Genomic DNA, 23276 nt, shown 5'->3' with positions numbered 1-23276 from the left:
GATAATTGATGCGATACTGGCGTATAATTAGGAGATAATTTATGCTATATTCAGTTTTATTCCACCTTCCCAAAATAAACCCAGTCTATAATCATTACAGGCGAATTGTTCTTAATTTTATAGCTCCAATTTAAATAAAGGGTGGTGGTTAATCAAATAGGTTTTGGTTATAACTGATTGCGACCGTAAATGCTTTTTCATCACCATTTTGAAATAAATGAATCCCACACTATGAAAAAAAAAACGTGTTGACAATAATGTTTTTGTTTTTACTTCCAATAGGCTATATGAAAGTATAATTGGGAGATGTTTTATAGCATTTGCATTAATAGTTTATATTGTAACATAATTTTTCAAACCGCACTGTATAATTTGCGTATATTTCACACGGTAGGCTATCAAGCATCTTATTTCAAAAGGGATAAATGATACTGTCAGTTTATCACGACATCCATCCTTCCTATCTGCATTACATTTTTTTTGTCATCTTGTTGATTCGTCGCATGCAGTTGTTCTTTGAATAACCTAATTATTACGATGGTATAGAAATTGTGTCAGTATATTTCCAGGGTGATGATATGGTATGTTCAAAATGATATTCGTTCATTAGGCTAAATCAAACTGGGGTAGGATATGGTTTGCGTAGTTTGGGCTGGCATAATGATTATACCTTGCGTTTGACTATATTGTCTGTAGGAATTAAGAGGTTCTCCCACCATAGTTGTGGCTGCAGTGGGAGCTGGTAAGGTGGGTTAACTCACACTGAAGACTAGTGAAGCACACAACTGATGACGTTGGGTTGAATGACCAATCAGAAGGCGCTGCCCTTTGAAGACAAACCATTTTACTTGTAGTGTCTGCATCAAGTCTGGAAGCAAGGACTCAATTTTAACAGAATCCACCTTAAATCTCTGCATTAACTTATGCCCAACTTGCGCCATACCAAGTAAGAATACCAGAGGATTAAAAAAATCGAAGCAATTGAATAATTCGGGTCTTAATAGGACAATATCTGTTCGCTGAGGAGAGAGACAACAACACAGCGAGAGAACCCATTTGGACTTGAGAGAGGGGGCGAGTGCTCTCAAGGCAGAACATTTGATGATGACCATGACTACGATGGCTAACGGTCTGGAGGCACAGGACTCGTCCAAGTCGGCTTTCATGGAGTTTGGTCAGCAGTCTCACTCACAACAGAGCTCTCCGTCGATGGCTGCCAGCCACTACCCGCTGCACTGTCTCCATTCCGGGTCGCACCCAGCTCATCATCAGCACGATAACTCTCCGTACTCCGGCAACAATTCTTACAACAGGTCGCTACCGTACTCCTACGTGAGCCACCCCCACCACAGCCCGTACCTGCCATCCTACCACAATAACACCACTGGCGGTCAGACAAGGTTAGACGGCACAGGTAAGATGCTTTCCCATTCATGACAAGAAATATGCTCTCTATCGTTTTCATCGTGCAGCGATAACAATGCGAGTGCCATTTATTTTTTATTAATTTGGTCAAGAAAAAGATAAAGCACAATAAACGTCCAGCAGACGGTTGAATGGCAAATTAATTTCAAATTGTGTCTGAATGACAATTTATCTGTTGTCTATTTTTTTCTACATTATATTTAGTTCATGGTGTCTCTTTTTTTCTATAGAACACTCCGCGAGATCCCATTCTATGGCCATTCTTTGCACCGGGTATAATGACAAGTGAGGAATCCTCACGAATTATTCTTGGAATTAGGCGGTCTACTCGCTTTGAACGTTGTAATTAGCATTTAATTGGCATGTCATTACGAGGAATATCCTAAATATGACAGAAAATTCGATGATGATTACAATAATGGTGGAGTGGACTGAGCGAATGTGACACGTGAATATGTATTAGTGGTCTGGATTTAATAGAGTAGGCCTATCATTGTGTTTCTCATATATTTTCCTTATTAGATATGTAGCCGTTTAAATAGATTGGGACCTATTATATTCTCTGAAATTAATTATATTTGGGGAATTATAAACTAGGCCTATTTGTTGTGGAATATGTTTGGCCTTAGTGGACTAACATTGCCATTTTTTGTTGCAGAGCAGCAGAAAACAACAGTGATTGAAAACGGAGAAATTCGTTTCAACGGGAAAGGCAAGAAGATTCGCAAACCTCGGACGATTTATTCTAGTTTGCAGCTTCAAGCTTTAAATCACCGTTTCCAGCAAACACAATACCTCGCCCTGCCAGAACGCGCTGAGCTGGCTGCATCTCTCGGACTAACACAGACACAGGTAGGCCTATTCTCAAAACATTAATTATTATACAGAAGGGTATACATTATTATATTGCTATTAGCGCTTTATTATCTTGTATTATTAGTATTTATTAGTATTATTAGTAGGCCTATTATTATTGTTATTATTGTTGTTATTATTACCTTATACCCTAAAATTGCTCTGGGTATTGTGTTTCTGTTGTTGACCAATTTAGGATTCCTTCATAATATTTACTTTTTTACCTATAGGCCTGCACGAATGTATTGTAATAATGTTATGTAGGCCTCCTAACTCATATTTATCATATCAGTTGGTCTATAAGCCTATTTATAAAAATGTTAATAGATGAATAAATACATTCATGATATAATCATTATCTGTAATCTGGTCTTCCCTTGCCTTCCTGCCATCTTGTGCAGGTAAAGATATGGTTCCAGAATAAAAGGTCAAAGTTCAAGAAGCTGCTGAAGGCAGGTGGCAACCCGCATGAGAGCGACCCTACTATGCCTGGTTCCATCGGCCTGTCTCCCCGGTCTCCAGCAATTCCTCCAATATGGGACGTGTCAGCGTCCAGCAAAGGAGTTAACATGGCGGCCAACGGCTACATGCCCGGGTATTCCCACTGGTACTCCTCCCCACATCAAGAGACAATGCAGAGATAGACTGCGTAAAGGGCGGGAAGGCCCGAGGTCTGACTCGAGACGTTCGAACCTTCACAGTTTTACCTGCACAATTGATTTCCGTCAGTCTCGAGACAAAAGGGGTGTCGCGTTCGAACAGAGAGATTCCTTGGAGACAAGATCGGCTGCTTGTGAAGGATACTTGAGGACAAAGACTGTGATATGAAACACGCTAAAGGAACTAACCGTATTAACTTACGAATGACTGTTCAGTGGGATTGCCTTTGTTGCTTTCATTCATGTCAACATCTGACTGTCAATATACCAAATATATCATTGACATTTAACCCATCACTTGGGCACAGAATGGACTACACTCACGCGTTTTTTGCGAGTTGAACATGATGCTATGATATATTGTTGAAATCTAAACTGCTCTTTGACTGGGTGTTTTTCTCATGCAAAACAAAGCAATCTGTCTGTAAATATATTATTCGATTTTAGTTGTACATTCACTTTTTATGTTTTGTCTTTCATAAATGGATTAATCCATGACTTAAAACAAAGTATCGTGTTTTGTACTGCAAGATGAAGATGATTGATATATGTAAAAATGACTGATGAGCCATTCCTTGTCAAGGTGTCATATGGACGTTCTAAAATGTAGGTCCCATATGGTTTTTCATGAAAAACTTACAGGCTATACGTCATAACACTATGTTTCCTCTTCATAAAAATAGACATTGTCAATGCACTGCAAACGAACAAAATTGTCAATATATATTAAACAACACTAGAGGAAATTAACTTACCCTGCTCCCCTCTCAATTTATCCCGCAAAAGATGGTCGCTCCTTGTCCAGTTAATCTTGTCATTTTCTGCCTCAATTATTAGAAGTATTGACACAATGTTTTTCTCCTCTCTGCCCGTCCTAATGCAAGACGCTAAATGCCAAGCTCCACGGGATCGATCTTGAACAAAGCATCCAGCTGCAGTCCCGTTCAATATGAAGGAGAAATTTGGGACAATTTATGGGTTTTATCTAAGTGAGGCTTTTTTTCCATTCTCATAAATGCAGGCATAATTAGGGTAATTTTTTATGTAGCCCGCTGATTACAGCGATTTTACCGTCAAAGATAATTACCTGTGATTTTCTACCACTTTTAATACTAAAAGGCATCTTTATTTGGATTTGAGGTAGCACATACGCGGAACAAAAGAGGGAAATTATTCGGTTATTCATATACAAATTGCTGAGAGCAGTGAACGGTTGGGATATTATCTGAAATTACAATGTTGAAAAAAATAATGAGAAAGTGTCTGCAGCTGTCAAGTCGTGGATGTCCCACAGTATACCTGCATGGGCCCCATTTGACCAAAACAGACCCTATCACGACCATATCTATAGGCCTATATTTGCCTATATAGTCTGAGTTATTCCCCAAACCCTCGTAAATAACATTTCACTTAATACCTTTCCTATATTGGCCGAGAGTAACTCGTAAAGCAGAAAAGTGCGTCGGGTGGTGAATTTCGCCATACCAAATCTTTTCACACCCGAAGGACTCCCCGCAAATCACCCCTTTTACAATAAGACTATATCGTCATAAAAACTTAATTTTATAGGATATGCAAATAGTTGCAATAGCAAGAATGCTATTTCTCATTGGTGGAGGCATCCAAGTTGTGAAAAGGCCCAAACAATGCAAATGTTTCATATTATTTCATTAAATTGATTCAAATGTACAAAAATAGATATAGCTTAGATAGAAAGCGACTTGATGAGACAGGGAGAGGGAACCGAAGAGAACAAACGAGAACATGAGGACCAGAGCTCTTGGGAGGCCATGATTAATTGAATATTTACATCGAGAGAGAGAGAGAGAGGGAGAGAGAGAGAGAGAGAGAGAGAGAGAGAGAGAGAGAGAGAGAGAGAGATGTCCACGCTCCCAGATCTTTGTGGTTTTCTGGCTAAGATAGATGGATACAGTATGTTAGTCTGCTGTAGGTTAGGAGACAAACCATATATCCAGGGTATATTATCACTACCGGATATCACTATAGGTTTCAGGCTATCCCTAGTATTTTATCAGTTTGGCGTCATGATTGCAATTGATTCTAAAATCCGAATTGGCAAAGGTTGTCTTTAGATATATATAAATAAAATAGTCCCGTCTGACAAATAAAAACACATGACAAATAGATAGGCTAGAATAAAAGCCAGTATAGGCTAGTGTTGAATGCATGCTGCTATTTATCACATCACTTCCAAAAGCCTAGAAAACACAATCAAGAGTGTCACCTAAAATAAGGTAGGTTATAACATTCTAAAACGAAAGTATGTAACAATCCTTCATAGGGATTCACAGAGCGCAACGACCTAGCTAGGATACTGAGATAGCTCCATCATGATAAAAAATATAGCCTTACCTTCATACGATTCTTTTGCCTACAATAGTGTTAGCAGTGGTCAAAAAGCTTGGGCTTCGAATGGGAACACTGTCTGCGACAGAACACGGTTCTACTGCTCGTGGTTGAGTAAGCAAATCCAGGTGTGAAAGTGTTTGCACACCCCGGTACCTCTTATATATTGCCTGCAAAATTAGCTGTTATTACTGTCACTGTTTAGTGATGGTGAGCTAGAAAAAAGCCTTCTGCAATCAAGAAGCAAGCGCATCTTTGCAAATTATAGGTAATTGTCAATGTCCAGATTAGGATAATGGAGGCCTAATCCTGGAGTATAATTATTGTTGAGTGTTATAGTTGAAGCTAGTAAAGCTAACTGTCATTATTTAGACTCGATTTGCAGGGGAACTCGCTGAGTGGAAAATGTTCAGTTGGAATTTAACGGGGCTCTCGATATAATGGCGTGTGTGTGTGTTGGAGGACGGGGGTGGAGGGGGGATAAACAGTAATATGAAAATCAAACGTAGATTTCTCGAGTAGCCTACTGGCAATGTAATTACGGAACCACGTGAACTGCAGAAATTAGGCTGATTTAAACCACGTCCATGTTTTGGATTTCCAAGTGCATCGCTTGCTTGGTAAGGCTATATTCAGCCAGGACAAGTGCATCGCTTGGTAAGGCTATATTCAGCCAGGACAAGTGCATCGCTTGGTAAGGCTATATTCAGCCAGGACAAGTGCATCGCTTGCTTGGTAAGGCTATATTCAGCCAGGACAAGTGCATCGCTTGGTAAGGCTATATTCAGCCAGGACAAGTGCATCGCTTGGTAAGGCTATATTCAGCCAGGACAAGTGCATCGCTTGGTAAGGCTATATTCAGCCAGGACAAGTGCATCGCTTGGTAAGGCTATATTCAGCCAGGACAAGTGTATCGCTTGCTTGGTAAGGCTATATTCAGCCAGGACAAGTGCATCGCTTGCTTGGTAAGGCTATATTCAGCCAGGACAAGTGCATCGCTTGCTTGGTAAGGCTATATTCAGCCAGGACAAGTGCATCGCTTGGTAAGGCTATATTCAGCCAGGACAAGTGCATCGCTTGCTTGGTAAGGCTATATTCAGCCAGGACAAGTGCATCGCTTGCTTGGTAAGGCTATATTCAGCCAGGACAAGTGCATTGCTTGGTAAGGCTATATTCAGCCAGGACAAGTGCATCGCTTGCTTGGTAAGGCTATATTCAGCCAGGACAAGTGCATCGCTTGCTTGGTAAGGCTATATTCAGCCAGGACAAGTGCATCGCTTGCTTGGTAAGGCTATATTCAGCCAAGACAAGTGCATCGCTTGCTTGGTAAGGCTATATTCAGCCAGGACAGTCATGCCTTTGGGGAAAGCAGAGAGAGGAGACGAGCATTCAGTTACATGCACAACCATGTTAACATTGGTGTATTATGTATTGTCTATCCTTAGGTCAGACGCTTCACAACATTATCATGTGTCCAGGCCAGCTTAAATTGGTGGTAAATATGTCTTCTCCCTGTGTGTGTGTGTGTGTGTGTTGTAGTGTGATTGTTTCTTGGTTGATTCGTTTATATAGGCTATTGATGCATAATGATAACATGTTTTATGTAAAGTCTGGAACAAGATGTTCGCTTCAGTGCAGTAGGCCTAGTTTGTTTAGTGGTTTGCAGTGGCAACACTGGTAGTAGGCCTAATGATATGTTCAAATGTTGAAGATTTTATTTTACCCGGAAGGTCTGACGGAGGCGGGCTGTGGCCGCGGGAGTGGCAGAGCTCTGGAGCCGATCGGCCCCCACAGGAATGCGGATTGTCTCAGATCTACGTGCCGCCCCTTCGCCTCCTCTCTGCCATTCAAAGCAGCTAATTGTAGGGGACACAAAGAGAGCACTACTGCAGACTGTCTGCCAGACCGACACCCATATTCTTTGGGGGAGTACAGAATCCAGATGCAACTCCAAAACACAAGACTGAAATGTGCTTCACTGTAACACGAATTAATGAATAATAATAGCCTAATAATAATACGACCTAATTTATTTGTTCGTCTTAACATAAACCTAAAACTAGAATTAACCTGGAAGAAAAAAGTATCAATATTGTGTGTATCTTCACAACGTTTTATTGTTTGGTTTACATCTTGTTAAACACGAACAACAAGAAAAAAAACTAAATTATATGTTTTCTTATGACTATTTAATAGATTTAAAAATATCATGCCATTCCTTGGGTATTTGTCTTTCAGGAAAACATATTTTAAAACGAATAATATAATATGATACCTGCAATCAATCCATCCAAATTCAATTGAAATTCAAAAAAATTGAATTATTATACACTCAATGATGCTTCTCTCTTCGATATGGGTTCTGTTTTAGCCAGTTATGGATCCGCTGAAAACTATTTACTATGGGCATGATTATATGCACATAACCATAAAACAGGTTGTAGTATTCAAAATTAATAACTTGACACGAAATAAATCTAGCCTAACCTTTTGAAATACCTGCAGGTAACTCCCCCTGAGATGTCCGTGGTTGTTGAAAATGAAACAGCCTAACTGTGTAGCCCAAGGTCATTAGACCCATCTCCTTGTTGATAGATTTGTGCACAAATTATTATTTAAAGTGAATCACTACTTTGCACCACTGACCAAATATGGGCACACAGACAGTTCAGGCAATTAATCTCGAGTTTGAGCTGTACATGGATTTAAAGTGTCTCACAGAAAGTAGGCTAATGTTGTAATGTTATGGAGTCCTTGATATTCAGTGTGAATAGCCTATCTAGGCCTACAGGCTATATCAGTAATCATGAGGGATTTGTGGGTTTCAGCAAAACAATTGCGTTAAAGTGTTAATTCAGGAGGGCGCCATTGAAAGTGTCTGAGTTCCATTGTCCATTTAAAACGTTTAATTAGTCTTCCAAAATGCAATAAATTACATGCACACATTTACACATTATACACGTTCTTCTATGACTGTCATCAAAACATTGCATATTCCTCTGAATCTTTTAAACACGAGTCCCATACAATGAAAATATTTGTTGAACTGGATTTCAGTATAACGTCCCCGATCCGAGAACCAAAGAGTGCTGTATCGAGTTGGGGGCCTGGAGGTGAGAATTCATGGCACCAGCCGCGGAGTACCAAGAGGCGGAGTTTTCCAAAAAGGTGGAGGCCGCCGAGTTGTTGTTCTGTGCCTGGTGGCTGTGAGGCCTGGACGGGCCCTGCGTATCCCAGACGGCGGGGGAATGCGGAGAGTTGCAAGCCATGGGATCGCTGGAGCTCGGGCTGTGTTCCGGTGGGAGTTCGCCGTTCTTCATGATTTTCTTCAGCTTCGACCTTTTGTTCTGGAACCAGATTTTGACCTGGAGATGTATGAGAATTATGTTAAAACGAGTTCATAAATAAAAGCATATAAAAAAATAAAAAAATTCCATTGCACAAAAGTCTTCATATGAATTAAGCATTCTATAAATTTTCTAAAATGGGGCGAGGTGTTTTCGTTCATTACGCACACATTAAGCATGAAATGTATATTGTAAACGTAATGCCATTTTGAACTGACAATTCCAGTGAAGGATAGCAACATAGACCAAGTGATCATTTTGATTTAAAAAACAAAACAGAACGCAACTTTGAACAGACAATGAGGTTGTAGGCTATTTACCTGCGTTTGCGTGAGTCCCAAAGAAGCCGCGAGCTCTGCTCTCTCCGGCAGCGCGAGGTACTGTGTGTTCTGAAATCTCCGCTGTAGGGCGGCGAGCTGAAAACTGGAGTAGATTGTTCTTGGTTTTCTGACTTTCTTGGGCTTTCCGTTTACCATCCTCACTTCAGGTTCTGCTACCTCTTTTTCTGAAAGAAAAAAATAAATTACTTTATATGTGGTGTATAAACTAACAAAGTATAAAGTATTAGTTCTTGGTTATACCATCTATTTCAGAGAGATCAAATCAAGAGGACATCCCGTGGACACATGTCTCTTAGGGAAGGCTCTCTGTCGATTTATAGACAGTTAGATTGAAGCAAATGCGTCTTGCAAAGAGTCTAACCGGTAAAGGAAAAGTCCGTACTTTTTACATAATTATTTTTCAGAAAAATGTGTCCCCCTTTACCAAATTTGATTTCAAGAATTTAACATGGTGGAAAATATCTCAGCTTGAAATAGGCTATTCGCATGTAAAAACAGTGTGAGAGCTCGAACACAACACAAACTTCATTAAATAATAACAATAATAATAACAACAACACTTATAATAATAATAATTATGTAGGCTAATTACCTTGAGGACTTAATGGTTGTGGTTGTACTCTGCTATAAGTTCCAGCATATTGGTGGTAAGCAGAGGCTGTGTATGCGCTGTAGTCTGGGTATGTTTTTGCAGGGTAATTTCCCGCAGATCCGTTTACGCCGTGGTACTGGTACTGGTAGGCATTGAGAGGTTTCCCATACGAGGTGGAGTTAGGCGAACAATAGCCATGGTGCACTGCTCCAGCGGGGCTGTAGTAGCCAGAATCCGTGGCCGTAGACTCGGGTAGCGTAGGGGATTCCTGAGACGGGTGATGCATGGTGGTGGAAAGCTGAAAAGGGTTCTGGAAGTCGGCAGGTTTGATACTCGGAATCCTTCGGTCGAATACTCCAGTCATAGTTCGAAGCAGCAACGTTAAAGGGGAGTCTGATTCCACTGAGATGTCTGAAGACTGACTGAAGACTACACTTGCATTGTGTGATGTGTGCTTACGCCGACGGGCTCTCTCGAACTGCTGCCAGCCCCGCAGCAAAGACTTGGTTAAATCCTAAATTGCGCTCTTACGCACTGCAGGGAGGATCTGGTTCCATTGGCCAAGGCGCGCAGGCAGCATACACCCGAACTCGCTCGACCAGTTTGCCATAGGGGATATATGACTCAGGCTATACTTTGTTGTGTTTTTACTATCAATCAAAATGGGCAATTAAACTGGGTGTCATGTCATCGGTGGACAATTTAGGGGGGTAAATTACAGTTTACAAAACGTCCGAATGGATATATTAGTCTATCATGAGCTTCAGTATTAAAACATTACGACTGTTGTATTATCTGCCTGTGGTACTATCAGTTCAGTTTCCGATAAGAAACGAAACAAAAGAAAGAAATGACTACAGTATTTATCTTAATTTTAAAATGTCTCATGATTGGACTTAATGCACAGCCAGAAATGAAACTGTTTCGATTGCCACAAAATAAAATGCAGGTGATGCAACGAAAATATCACACTACATTTCTGTTTTACTAGCATATTCATAAATGAATAGTCAGTCACTCACATGTTCCATAAAAAAAAATGTTTTTTTGTTTTTACCCCATACTGTGAGTCTACAGGCCAATATGCCCAATGTATAAATTATCTCTGTTCGGATGAGGCCTTTGATCATTCATTTGTAGGCCTATGTTAATTTTTTTTTAAATCACAGCGAAGTCTACATCATAATGATGAACATTTCTGCATCAAATGAATTATTAAACATGTCTCTTACCACGGTGAAACACTATGGAAACTACTTTATTAAACTCGATGATTTGTTCCTTAACAACAGGCACGTTAAACCACACCAAAACGCATTGAAACAATACAACATGCATTTATTTAACGAAACGACTATGCTCTGTAGGGTTTGTGGATGGTGCACGCACCTGAACAACGCGCGTATTGTGGTAAAATGGCGCCGCTCGGTGGTGAATGAGGGAATGTACGATCCCTTGATGCGAGACGTGGAATCAGCATACAAGACATTCATTCCTGTTATCTGGTTGGGGGGGTATCATTCGTAGCCTGATACTCAAAGTGTAGGTAGGCTATTGTTGCATACCGTAAGTAATCATTCAATCAAAAATAATTAAGGTTTATTTAATTGTTATAGGCCTATATTACTATGAGGTATAGTCTAATGATTGAATTATTTTGTGCATATGACCTAAGAAGTGAATGGGATGAGTCCTCTGAATAGACTAGAATAACTTTTGTGAGAAACAGAAATGCGTCTATCTCAACCCCACCAAATACACACACACACACTTGGAGAGGCACAGGGTTAGCCACCAGGGAGCAGCGCCCATGGACTTGCTCAAGGGCACAATGGCAGGAGATGGTACCCAGGATCGGACGCAGCAGCCCTCAGCAGACTGCCAGTTCAGTTCCGACTTTTTCCACAACTTTCCGTCTACTGTTCTGCCTCTCTAACCTCTGGTCACCTATTTTCTGTGTCAGGTAAGCCTACAAGTGGAATTCAAGTGGAAGTACATTTTTAATAAGGAGTTGGCTGGGTCCATAAACTCAGTTTAGCATGTTAGGTGAACCAGTATCTGGGAAGAGGAGGAGACGATGCATATAACAAGTCTCCTCTCTAGGTCAGTTTGCTATTCATTTTCCCATTAGACAGCTCTGCAAGCTGCACCTCCAATAAAACCAGTCATTCCTACACCCACAAATCGGCTTATCCAGCAGCAGTAAACATCCCGAAAGATCATTGATTTAATCACTTACAAAAGTGTATGAATGTCATATCAACCTGTTGTTTCAAACGCGCTACACGGAAGATCATATTTTATGTAAGAAGATTAAGTAGACCATATAGGGTTCGTTTCTACAGTGATCTCTCCGAAGAAGTGGATTTGGCACATGCAAAACAATACACATTATTTCCAAACAATACATTTTATCGGTTGTTTCTACATTTTTATTTAGACCATTTTTGGAAGTAAATACTGGGCTTAACTGGAGAAAAATGAAGATAGTTGCTCAGCGAAACTCCATATTTGGTTAGTAACTAACATATTCTGACATAAAGTCTTGCAGTACAACCTGCTTCCCCTACTGTACCTGCTGTACCTACCTACTGTACCTGCTGTACCTACCTACTGTACCTACTGTACCTACTGTATCTACCTACTGTATCCACTGTATCTACTACTGTATCTAAAGACTGCACCTACTGTGTCTACTGTATCTACTGTATCTACCTACTGTATCTACTGTAACTACAGTATCTGCCTACTTCCCCTACCTTACCTACTGTATCTACCTACTGTAGCTACTGTTCCAACTGTACCTGCTGTATCTACCTACTGTATCTACTGTATCTATCTACTGTACCTACTGTACCTACGTTAACTATCTACTGTACCTACTGTATTCACCTACTGTACCTACCTACCGTACCTACTGTATCTACTGTACCTACTGTCTCTACCTACTGTACCTACTGTATCTACCTACTGTATCCACTGAATCTACTGTACCTACTGTATCTAAAGACTGCACCTACTGTATCTACTGTACCTACTGTATCTATCTACTGTATCTACTGTAACTACAGTATCTGCCTACTTCCCCTACCTTACCTACTGTATCTACCTACTGTATCTACTGTAACTACAGTATCTGCCTACTTCCCCTACCTTACCTACTGTATCTACCTACTGTAGCTACTGTTCCAACTGTACCTGCTGTATCTACCTACTGTACCTACTGTATCTACCTACTGTACCTACGTTATCTACCTACTGTACCTACTATACCTACTGTATCTACTGTACCTACTGTATTCATCTACTGTACCTACCTACTGTACCCACTGTACCTACTTACTTTGCCTACCTACTCTACCTACTGTATCTACCGACTGTATCTACTGTATTTACCTACTGTATCTACTGTATCTACTGTACCTACCTACTACCCCTACTGTACCAACCTACTTTATCTACTGTACCTACTGTATCCACCTATCTACTGTACCTACTGTATCTACCTACTTTATCTACTGTACCTACTGTATCTACCTACTTTATCTACTGTACCTACTGTATCTACCTACTTTATCTACTGTATCTACTGTATCTACCTACTTTATCTACTGTACCTACTTTATCTACTGTAGCTACTGTATCTACCTACTGTATCTACTGTACCTACTGTATCTACCTACTTTATCTACTGTACCTACTTTATCTACTGTACCTACTGTATCTACCTACCTACTGTACCTACTGTATCTACCTACTTTATCTACTGTACCTACTGTATCAACCTACTGTATCTACTGTACCTACTGTATCTACCTACTTTATCTACTGTACCTACTGTATCTACCTACTGTATCTACTGTACCTACTGTATCTACCTACTGTATCTACTGTACCTACTGTATCTACCTACTGTATCTACTCTACCTACTGTATCTACCTACTGTATCTACTCTACCTACTGTATCTACTCTACCTACTGTATCTACCTACTGTATCTACCTACTGTATCTACTCTACCTACTGTATCTACCTCCCTTACAGTACCTACCTACTACCCCTAATGTATCTACCTACTTTATCTGCTGTACCTACTGTATATAGCTACTGTATCTACTGTACCTACTGTACCTAATGTACCTGCTGTTCCTACTGTACCTACTGTATCTACCTACCGTACCTACTGTATCTACCTACTGTATCTACTGTAACTGCAGTATCTGCCTACTCCCCCTACCTTACCTACTGTATCTACCTAATGTACCTACTGTACCTAATGTACCTGCTGTTCCTACCTTACCTACTGTATCTACCTACTGTCCCCACTGTACCTACTTACTTTGCCTACCTACTGTTCCTACCTACTGTACCTACTGTATCTACCGACTATACCTAATGTATCTACCTACTGTATCTACTGTACTTACTGTATTTACCTACTGTACCTACTGTATTTACCTACTGTACCTACTGTATCTACCTACTACCCTTACTGTACCTACCTACTACCCCTACTGTATCTACCTACTTTATCTACTGTACCTACTGTATCTACCTACTGTATCTACTCTACCTACTGTATCTACCTCCCTTACAGTACCTACCTACTACCCCTAATGTATCTACCTACTTTATCTGCTGTATCTACCTACTGTCCCCACTGTACCTACTTACTTTGCCTACCTACTGTTCCTACCTACTGTACCTACTGTATCTACCGACTATACCTAATGTATCTACCTACTGTATCTACTGTACTTACTGTATTTACCTACTGTACCTACTGTATTTACCTACTGTACCTACTGTATCTACCTACTACCCTTACTGTACCTACCTACTACCCCTACTGTATCTACCTACTTTATCTACTGTACCTACTGTATCTACCTACTTTATCTACTGTACCTACTGTATCTACCTACTTTATCTACTGTACCTACTTTATCCACTGTAGCTACTGTATCTACCTACTGTACCTACTGTATCTAATACCCCTACTTTATCTACTGTACCTACTGTATCTAATACCCCTACTTTATCTACTGTACCTACTGTATCTACCTACTGTATCTACCTACTTTATCTACTGTACCTACTTTATCTACTGTAGCTACTGTATCTACCTACTGTATCTACTGTATCTACCTACCTACTGTACCTACTGTATCTACCTACGTTATCTACTGTACCTACTGTATCTAATACCCCTACTTTATCTACTGTACCTACTGTATCTACCTACTTTATCTACTGTACCTACTTTATCTACCTACCTACTGTATCTACCTACTGTATCTACTGTATCTACCTACTGTACCTGCTGTATCTACCTACTGTACCTGCTGTAGCTACTGTATCTACTTTCCTTACTGTACCTACCTACTACCCCTAATGTATCTACCTACTTTATCTACTGTACCTACTGTATCTACCAACTTTATTTACTGCAGCTACTGTACCAGCTGTTCCTACTAGTATCTACCTACTTTATCTACTGTACCTACTGTATCTACCTACTTTATTTACTGTACCTACTATACCTACCGACTGTACCTACTGTATCTACTGTACCAGCTGTTCCTACTGTACCTACTGTATCTAATTCCCCTACGGTACCTAGTGTATCTACCTACTGTATCTACTGTTCCTAGAGTATCTACCTACTGTATCTACTGTATCAACCTACTGTATCTACTGTACCTACCTACACTCCAAACGAGAGGCCCGGAGCGGATACAAACAACGAATAGTTCCGCCATACTGGAGCCTGATCTTCCTGCACCTTCGTCGCTGGGAGTGCCTCTGTCTGCGGCCGCAGTGCCTACCACTACGATTTCGAAGTCGACGTCCGCAACCTTCCGTCCCTGCTCTGGATCGTTCTCCATCGGATTTCCTCGTCCTTCTTGCCAGCCGTTATTTTGGGCAGCTCCATGGTAAGAAATGTGACCGTTCGTGGGGCAAAAACAATGACCTATCCCGGAGCTCGAGTAAATTACATTATTAAGCTGCTCCCGAATGTATACTACGCCAGGACATGGAAATCGATTATATCGTAGTCCATTTGGGTTTTAACGACATTATGAAGGGCAGCTCTGAACAGTTGGAACTGGATTTCAAAGAGCTGATAGACACTAACAAAAAACCCATCATATCTGGCACCGTGCCCTCTCTGAATCATGGCATCATATCTGGCACCGTGCCCTCTCTGAATCATGGCATCATATCTGGCACCGTGCCCTCTCTGAATCATGGCATCATATCTGGCACCGTGCCCTCTCTGAATCATGGCATCATATCTGGCACCGACCCCTCTCTGAATCATGGCATCATATCTGGCACCGTGCCCTCTCTGAATCATGGCATCATATCTGGCACCGTGCCCTCTCTGAATCATGGCATCATATCTGGCACCGTGCCCTCTCTGAATCATGGCATCATATCTGGCACCGTGCCCTCTCTGAATCATGGCATCATATCTGGCACCGTGCCCTCTCTGAATCATGGCATCATATCTGGCACCGTGCCCTCTCTGAATCATGGCATCATATCTGGCACCGTGCCCTCTCTGAATCATGGCATCATATCTGGCACCGTGCCCTCTCTGAATCATGGCATCATATCTGGCACCGTGCCCTCTCTGAATCATGGCATCATATCTGGCACCGTGCCCTCTCTGAATCATGGCATCATATCTGGCACCGTGCCCTCTCTGAATCATGGCATCATATCTGGCACCGTGCCCTCTCTGAATCATGGCATCATATCTGGCACCGTGCCCTCTCTGAATCATGGCATCATATCTGGCACCGTGCCCTCTCTGAATCATGGCATCATATCTGGCACCGTGCCCTCTCTGAATCATGGCATCATATCTGGCACCGTGCCCTCTCTGAATCGTGGCATTGAACGCTTTAGCAGGATTCTTGCTCGTCACAACTGGCTACATGATTATTGCAGCTGCAGGGTGTAACTTTTGTTGACAATTTCGATACCTTTTGGAAACAAAACACGTTTTATATGGAGGATGGGATCCACCCAAATCATTTGGGTTCGTGGATCCTTTCACGGCATTATAAGGCTGCGTTGAGACAATGATTTAGCAATGACCCAAGCCCAGCTCGGCTAATCCCTACCATTGTGACACAGAGTTGTCAAAACGCTTCAGCAAATGTACATTACACCAGGGGCGTCCGTAGACACAATATAAGTAACCTAATTTATGTCCCTCTAACTGCCCTGAATGCCTCTGCTGATCCTTCAGCTATTGTATGCAGTGATCATGTGCCTAAGAACCAGATTTATACTGTTAGCACTGAGCCGGTGTGCCCGAGGAGGAAGTTCACGGTGTGCAGCTCACCCTACACTAACATAAAGAACATGAGCACATCTACTGCTGCTAAGCTTCCCAGTAAAGGAATAAAAACAAGTAAGCATCCCAGAAGGAAAGAGCTCAAAATAGCCCACGTTAACATATGTAGCTTAAGAAACAAGGTTCATGAAATCAATAATTTGCTAGTAACAGATTACATTCATATTCTGACTCTCTGAAACTCACTTAGATAATACCTTTGATGATACAGTGGTAGCAATACAAGGTTATAACATTTACACAAAATATAGAATATAGAAATGCCAATGGTGGAGGTGTTGCTGTTTATATTCAGAACCACATTCCTGAGAAGATTAGAGAGGATCTCATGTTAAATACTGTTGAAGTAATATGGCTACAGGTTCATCTGCCTCACCTAAAGCCAATTCTGGTGGGAAGCTGCTATAGACCACCAAGTGCTAGTGTAACCGGTGTGAAATGGCTAGCTAGTTAGCGGTGCGCACTAGTAGCATTTCAATCGGTGACGTCACTCACTCTGAGACCTTGAAGTAGTTGTTTCCCTTGCTCTGCAAGGGCCGCTGCTTTTGTGGAGCGATGGGTAACAGTGCTTCGAGGGTGACTGTTGTCGATGTGTGCAAAGGGTCCCTGGTTCAAGCCCAGGTAGGGGCGAGGAGAGGGACGGAAGCAACACTGTTACACTAACAGTCAGTATCTGGATAACATGCGTGAAATGCTTGATAATGTTTGTGATATCAATAGAGAGGTATACTTTCTGGGTGATTTAAATATTGACTGGCTTTCATCAGGCTGCCCACTCAAGAGAAAGCTTCAAACTGTAACCAGTGCCTGCAACCTGGTTCAGGTTATCAGTCAACCTACCAGGGTAGTTACAAACAGTACAGGAATTAAATCATCAACATGGATTGATCATATCTTTACTAATGCTGCAGAGATTTGTTTGACAGCAGTATCCAAATCCATTGGATGTAGTGATCACAATATAGTAGCCCTATCTAGGAAAACCAAAGTTCCAAAGGCTGGGCCTAATATTGTGTATAAGAGGTCATACATAAGTTTTGTAGTGATTCCTATGATGTTGATGTAAAGAATATATGTTGGTCCGTGGTGTGTAATGAGGAGCAAACAGACACTGCACTAGACACATTTATGAAATTGCTTATTCCAGTTACTAATTAAGAAAATGACTGTAAAAACTGTTAAATCCCCGTGGATTGATGAGGAATTGAACAATTGTATGGTTGAGAGGGATGAGGTAAAAGGAATGGCAAATAAGTCTGGCTGCATAACCGATTGGCAAACGTATTGCAAATTGAGAAATCATGTGACTAAACTGAATAAAAATAAGAAGAAACTACACTATGAAACAAAGATAAATGACATGAATGATAGTAAAAAGCTTTGGAGCACCTTAAATGAAATTTTGGGAAAAAAGGCAAACTCAGCTCCATCATTCATTGAATCAGATGGCTCATTCATCAAAAAAACAACTGATATTGCCAACTACTTTAACCCTTGTGCTTTGCTGGAAAAAAATGACATCCATTATGTTACGGGTCAAATTGACCCGCACAGTTTAAACACACTCAAGACAGTCAAAGAATTAAGTAAAAACAGAAACAACTTTATTTTGTCTTATCAGACATTTCAGAAAGAAGAAATACAATACTTTTTATTTTTTTAAACAATATTTAAGAACTATTTGTTAAACATATTTCCTTTCTCACAAACAAGATTTTTCAGTTTCCCCAAGTAGGTTTTTTCCCCCCTATTGGTCCATATTATCCCTTCAGTCTTTCTCTCTACATGTTGAACACAATGTGTGTGTGTGCTTTCTGCAGATGTATTTATTGCATTCTACACAAGTGGTGCTTGTTTTACTGTCTTGTCGAGGGGGCAGAGCTGGCATCTTTTCCGTTTCTTGCCACTGCCTGTATCCACTGGATCCATTTCTGGTTGATTGGAGGCATGTGTTGATGGTCCAGCTTGAATTTTCTGGACGGCAGATGCAGCTGCTGTCGACCGAGGAGGCCGGACTCTCCTCTGGATCTTGGGAGTGATGAGAGCTTTGCCGAGCTCCTCTAGGAAAAGCCGGCGTCGGTACAATTTGCCACCATTCCATTGCTGGTTGATTTCAGCCCACAGGACATAGGCATTGTAAGCAGACACATCCACAATGTTGTAGAAAATCACCAAAGGCCAGCGGGCAGTCATGCGCTGACAACTATATGTTGCTGTGACTTTATCCAAATTGTCAACTCCTCCTTTGGTGGAATTGTAGTCCAGTATTATTTGTGGCTTGATGTCCTCTCTTGCACTCAGCGATGCATCTTTGTGCATTGTGCTCATTACAAGAACATTCTTGTTCTTCTTTGGGCAGTATGAAACAACAGTTGCATTTTCAGAGAAAGCAAATTTAGAGGAATGCACAGTTCTGCCCTGCATTTTCAGAAGCTCACTGGGAAGTTCAGGTTTGTTTTTTCTGATTGTTCCAACCATGGTCAGCTTTCTCTTCTGTAGTTCAACACCAAGGCGGTAGGATGTGAAGAAGTTGTCACACGTGATGTTATGACCTTGCAGCCCTTCACTCATGTCCAGCACCACCCGCATCCCCTGGTTTTTCTCAGGCACTCCGCCGGGTGGCTTCCCAGTGTAAACTTGCATATTCCATGCATAGCTTGATGTGGCATCACATGCTGCCCATATTTTGATGCCATATTTTGCAGGCTTGTTTGGCATATACTGTCTGAAGGGACAACGTCCTCTGAATGGAACAAGGCGTTCATCAACTGTAACATGAGGACTGGGATTGTACAGTAACGGTAGAATTTCCACCCATTTATCCCATACATCTCTGATTGCAGCTAGTTTGTCTCTTTCACGTCGACCGGTCTGGTATCACGGTTATCAAAGCGAATCACCCGAGAAATTATGTGGAATTCTTGTAGAGACATTGTTGCCCGAAATATTGGCCTTCCATTCTCTTCATTCCACAGGCTGGCCGTTGCTTCTCCGTTTGACCGGTAGACTCCAGCTAATATGAGCAATCCAATGTATGCATGCAAGTCAATCCGATCCAGTGGCTTCCAGTTCTCTTGAAACACACGGCTCCCCTCCAAGTTGGTCATGTCCAGAACAATCTTCTCTATTGCTTGGGGTAAAAAGAGCTCAAAAGCTGATTGTATGTCATGGACTCGAGTGACAGCAAATCGTGTAGGTCCTGGAACCATTTTTATTACATTGGAAGCTGAGAGTCTACCTTGACCTCGTTGTGGTGACGGTGACCATTCAATATGACCATCTTTAGACTTCCATGTCTTCTCTTCTCTTGATGATGCTTGTTGCATGCTCTGTCTCTCATCTGATGTAGGGGATGGTACGGCAGACTCCTCCTCTGAATCCTCTTCAATGAAGACAAAATCTGGATCATCAACAGCATTGTCCTCTATCTCTGAAATATCCTCTGTCTCTGAAACCTCTTCTTCTTTTTCACTGTCACAGTCCAGAATTTGTGATAAGACTTCATTGATTGAAAATCTTTTGGAGCTCATTTTGAGTGTCTGTGTCAGGGACCTGCTGCTCTCACACTGAGGAGAAGCTTGGGAAAGCCCTTTTTAACCCAAACACAATTCTAAAAGTGCAACCAGGACCAGTCAAAACAAAATACATCAAAGACACTTTTTTGTTTTGCACCTGTGCAAATATATATACACATGAAAGCCTCCGGGTCAAAATGACCCACAACATCATGTTTGTATACAAAATGTACACAGACATTCCACAACACATCAGTGTGTCCACATTTTGCAGTTAGGTTCATGACCCTAAATGAGGAAAAGTCATGTAATTTCATGGCGAAAAAGAGTGGTTAACTAGTATTTTAGACAACGCAAAAGTGGAAACGGGTCAAATTGACCCACAACATAACAGGAGGGTTAATGATTTTTTAATTAACAAGATTAGCTAACTTTGGCATGACATGCCAGCAACAATTGCTGACACTACACATCCAAGTATATCTGACCAAATTATGAATGACAAACGGTGTACTTTTTTATTCTTTAAAGTGAGTGAGGAAGAGGTGAAAAAATTATTGTTGTCTATCAACAATGACAAACCACCGTGGTCTGACAACTTGGATGGAAAATTACTGAGGATAATAGCGGACAATATTGCCACTCCTATTTGCCATATTTTCAATTTAAGCCTACTAGAATGTGTGTGCCCCCAGGCTTGGAGGGATGCTACCTAAGTCATTCCTGTGACACTCTGGCTCCATGGACGTTGATTGTTGAGCCAGGGTTGTTCATTTTCATTATTTGGGGTGTATTTCTATGTTGGTAGTTTCTGTTGTGTGTATTTCTAGGTTTGCCTTTCTGTTGGGTTCATGTCTAGGTTTGGTCTATGACTCCCAATCGGAGGTAACGAGTGTCAGCTGTCGGCTCGTTATCTCTGATTGGGAGCCATATTTATCTGTATGTTTTCTTGTGGGAGTTGTGGGTTTTTGTTCCGTTTTCGGTCTGTGTACCGTGGACTTCATTGAGTCGTCTTTTGTTTTGGATTTTGGTTACTTTGCTAAATAAAGTCATGTTTCTTGGACACGTTGCGCCTTGGTCCACCTCTATGCTTGACGATCGTGACAGAAAAACCCACCACAAAAAGACCAAGCAGCGTGTCAAGCGGCAACAGGACCTACCTACACAGGATTTATGGACTCCCATAAAGGATTCATGGACATGGGAGGAGATTCTGGATGGTGAGGGGCCTTGGGATCAACCGGGAGAATATCGCCGTCCTCGTGAAGAGCGGGAGGCAGCTAAAGCCGAGAGGCGGCGATATGAGGAGGCAGCACGGAGGCAAGGCTGGAAGCCCGAGAGTACTACCCAAAAATTTCTTGGGGGGGGGCTAGAAGGGAGTGTGGCGAAGTCAGGTAGGAGACCTGCGCCTACTCCCTGGACTGACCGTGGAGAGCGAGAGTACGGGCAGACACCGTGTTACGCAGTAGAGCGCATGGTGTCTCCTGTACGCAGGCATAGCCCGGTTCGGTACATTCCGGCTCCACGTATCGGCCGGGCTAGACTGAGCATTGAGCCAGATGTCATGAGGCCGGCCCCACGCATCCGGTCACCAGTGGCGTCTCCTCGGGCCGGCTTACATGGCACCAGCCTTACGCATGGTGTCCCCGGTTCGCCTACATAGCCCGGTGCGGGTTATTCCACCTCCCTGTAATGGTCAGGCGACGGGGAGCATACAACCAGGTAAGGTTGGTCAGGCTCAGTGCTCAAGGGAGCCAGTACGCCTGCACGGTCCGGTATTTCCGGCACCACCTCCTGTCTCCAGTCCAGTACCACCAGTGCCTACACCACGCACTAAGCCTCCTGTGTGTTCCCCGAGTCCTGTGCGTCCTGTTCCTGCTTCCCGCACTAGCCCTGAGATGCGTGTCCTCAGCCCGGTACCTCCAGTTCCGGCACCACGCATCAGGCCTACGGTGCGTCCCCAGGGTCCAGCATGCCCTGTTGCTTCTCTCCGCACTAGCCCTGAGATGCGTGTCCTCAGCCCGGTACCTCCAGTTCCGGCACCACGCATCAGGCCTACGGTGCGTCCCCAGGGTCCAGCATGCCCTGTTGCTTCTCTCCGCACTAGCCCTGAGATGCGTGTCCTCAGCCCGGTACCTCCAGTTCCGGCACCACGCATCAGGCCTACGGTGCGTCCCCAGGGTCCAGCATGCCCTGTTGCTTCTCCCCGCACTAGCCCTGAGATGCGTGTCCTCAGCCCGGTACCTCCTGTTCCGGCACCACGCACCAGGCCTACGATGCGCCTCAGACAGCCAGAGTCTGCCGTCTGCCCAACGGGGCCTGAACTGTCCGTCTGCCCAACGCCGTCTGAACTGCCCGTCTGTACTGAGCCGGCAAAGCCGCCCGTCTGCCATGAGCCTTCAGAGCCGTCCGCCAGACCGGAGCCGCTAGAGCTCTCCGCCAGACAGGAGCAGCCAGAGCCTTCCGCCAGACAGGATCAGCCAGAGCCGTCCGCCAGACAGGATCAGCCAGAGCCTTCCGCCAGACAGGATCAGCCAGAGCCTTCCGCCAGACAGGATCAGCCAGAGCCTTCCGCCAGACAGGATCAGCCAGAGCCTTCCGCCAGACAGGATCAGCCAGAGCCGTCCGCCAGCCATGAGCAGCCAGATCCGTCAGCCAGCCATGAGCAGCCAGATCCGTCAGCCAGCCATGAGCAGCCAGATCCGTCAGCCAGCCATGAGAAGCCAGATCCGTCAGCCAGCCATGAGCCGTCCAGCCAGGATCCGCCAGAGCCGTCCAGCCCGGATCCGCCAGAGCCGTCCAG

At 42.8% G+C, this 23276-nt stretch overlaps 2 protein-coding genes across 2 annotated transcripts; one reads left to right on the top strand and one right to left on the bottom strand.

The window, feature by feature from the left end:
• Positions 1-789: 789 nt before the first annotated feature.
• Positions 790-3689, top strand: dlx6a (distal-less homeobox 6a). Its single transcript, XM_041901758.2, has 3 exons — positions 790-1414; positions 2084-2277; positions 2682-3689. The coding sequence occupies exons 1-3, from the start codon at positions 1102-1104 to the stop codon at positions 2922-2924; spliced, it is 750 nt and encodes a 249-aa protein (XP_041757692.1). The 5' UTR covers positions 790-1101; the 3' UTR covers positions 2925-3689.
• Positions 3690-7431: 3742 nt separating this feature from the next.
• Positions 7432-10564, bottom strand: dlx5a (distal-less homeobox 5a). Its single transcript, XM_041902151.2, has 3 exons — positions 9587-10564; positions 8974-9158; positions 7432-8671 (listed from the first exon to the last, which is right to left on the bottom strand). Exons 1-3 carry the CDS (start codon positions 9948-9950, stop codon positions 8360-8362), a joined length of 861 nt encoding a protein of 286 aa, XP_041758085.1. The 5' UTR covers positions 9951-10564; the 3' UTR covers positions 7432-8359.
• Between the last annotated feature and the right edge of the window lie 12712 nt (positions 10565-23276).

Source organism: Coregonus clupeaformis, chromosome 17 (genome assembly GCF_020615455.1).
Source record: "Coregonus clupeaformis isolate EN_2021a chromosome 17, ASM2061545v1, whole genome shotgun sequence".
NCBI lineage: Eukaryota > Metazoa > Chordata > Actinopteri > Salmoniformes > Salmonidae > Coregonus > Coregonus clupeaformis.
This window is presented reverse-complemented; position numbering and strand designations above follow the sequence as displayed.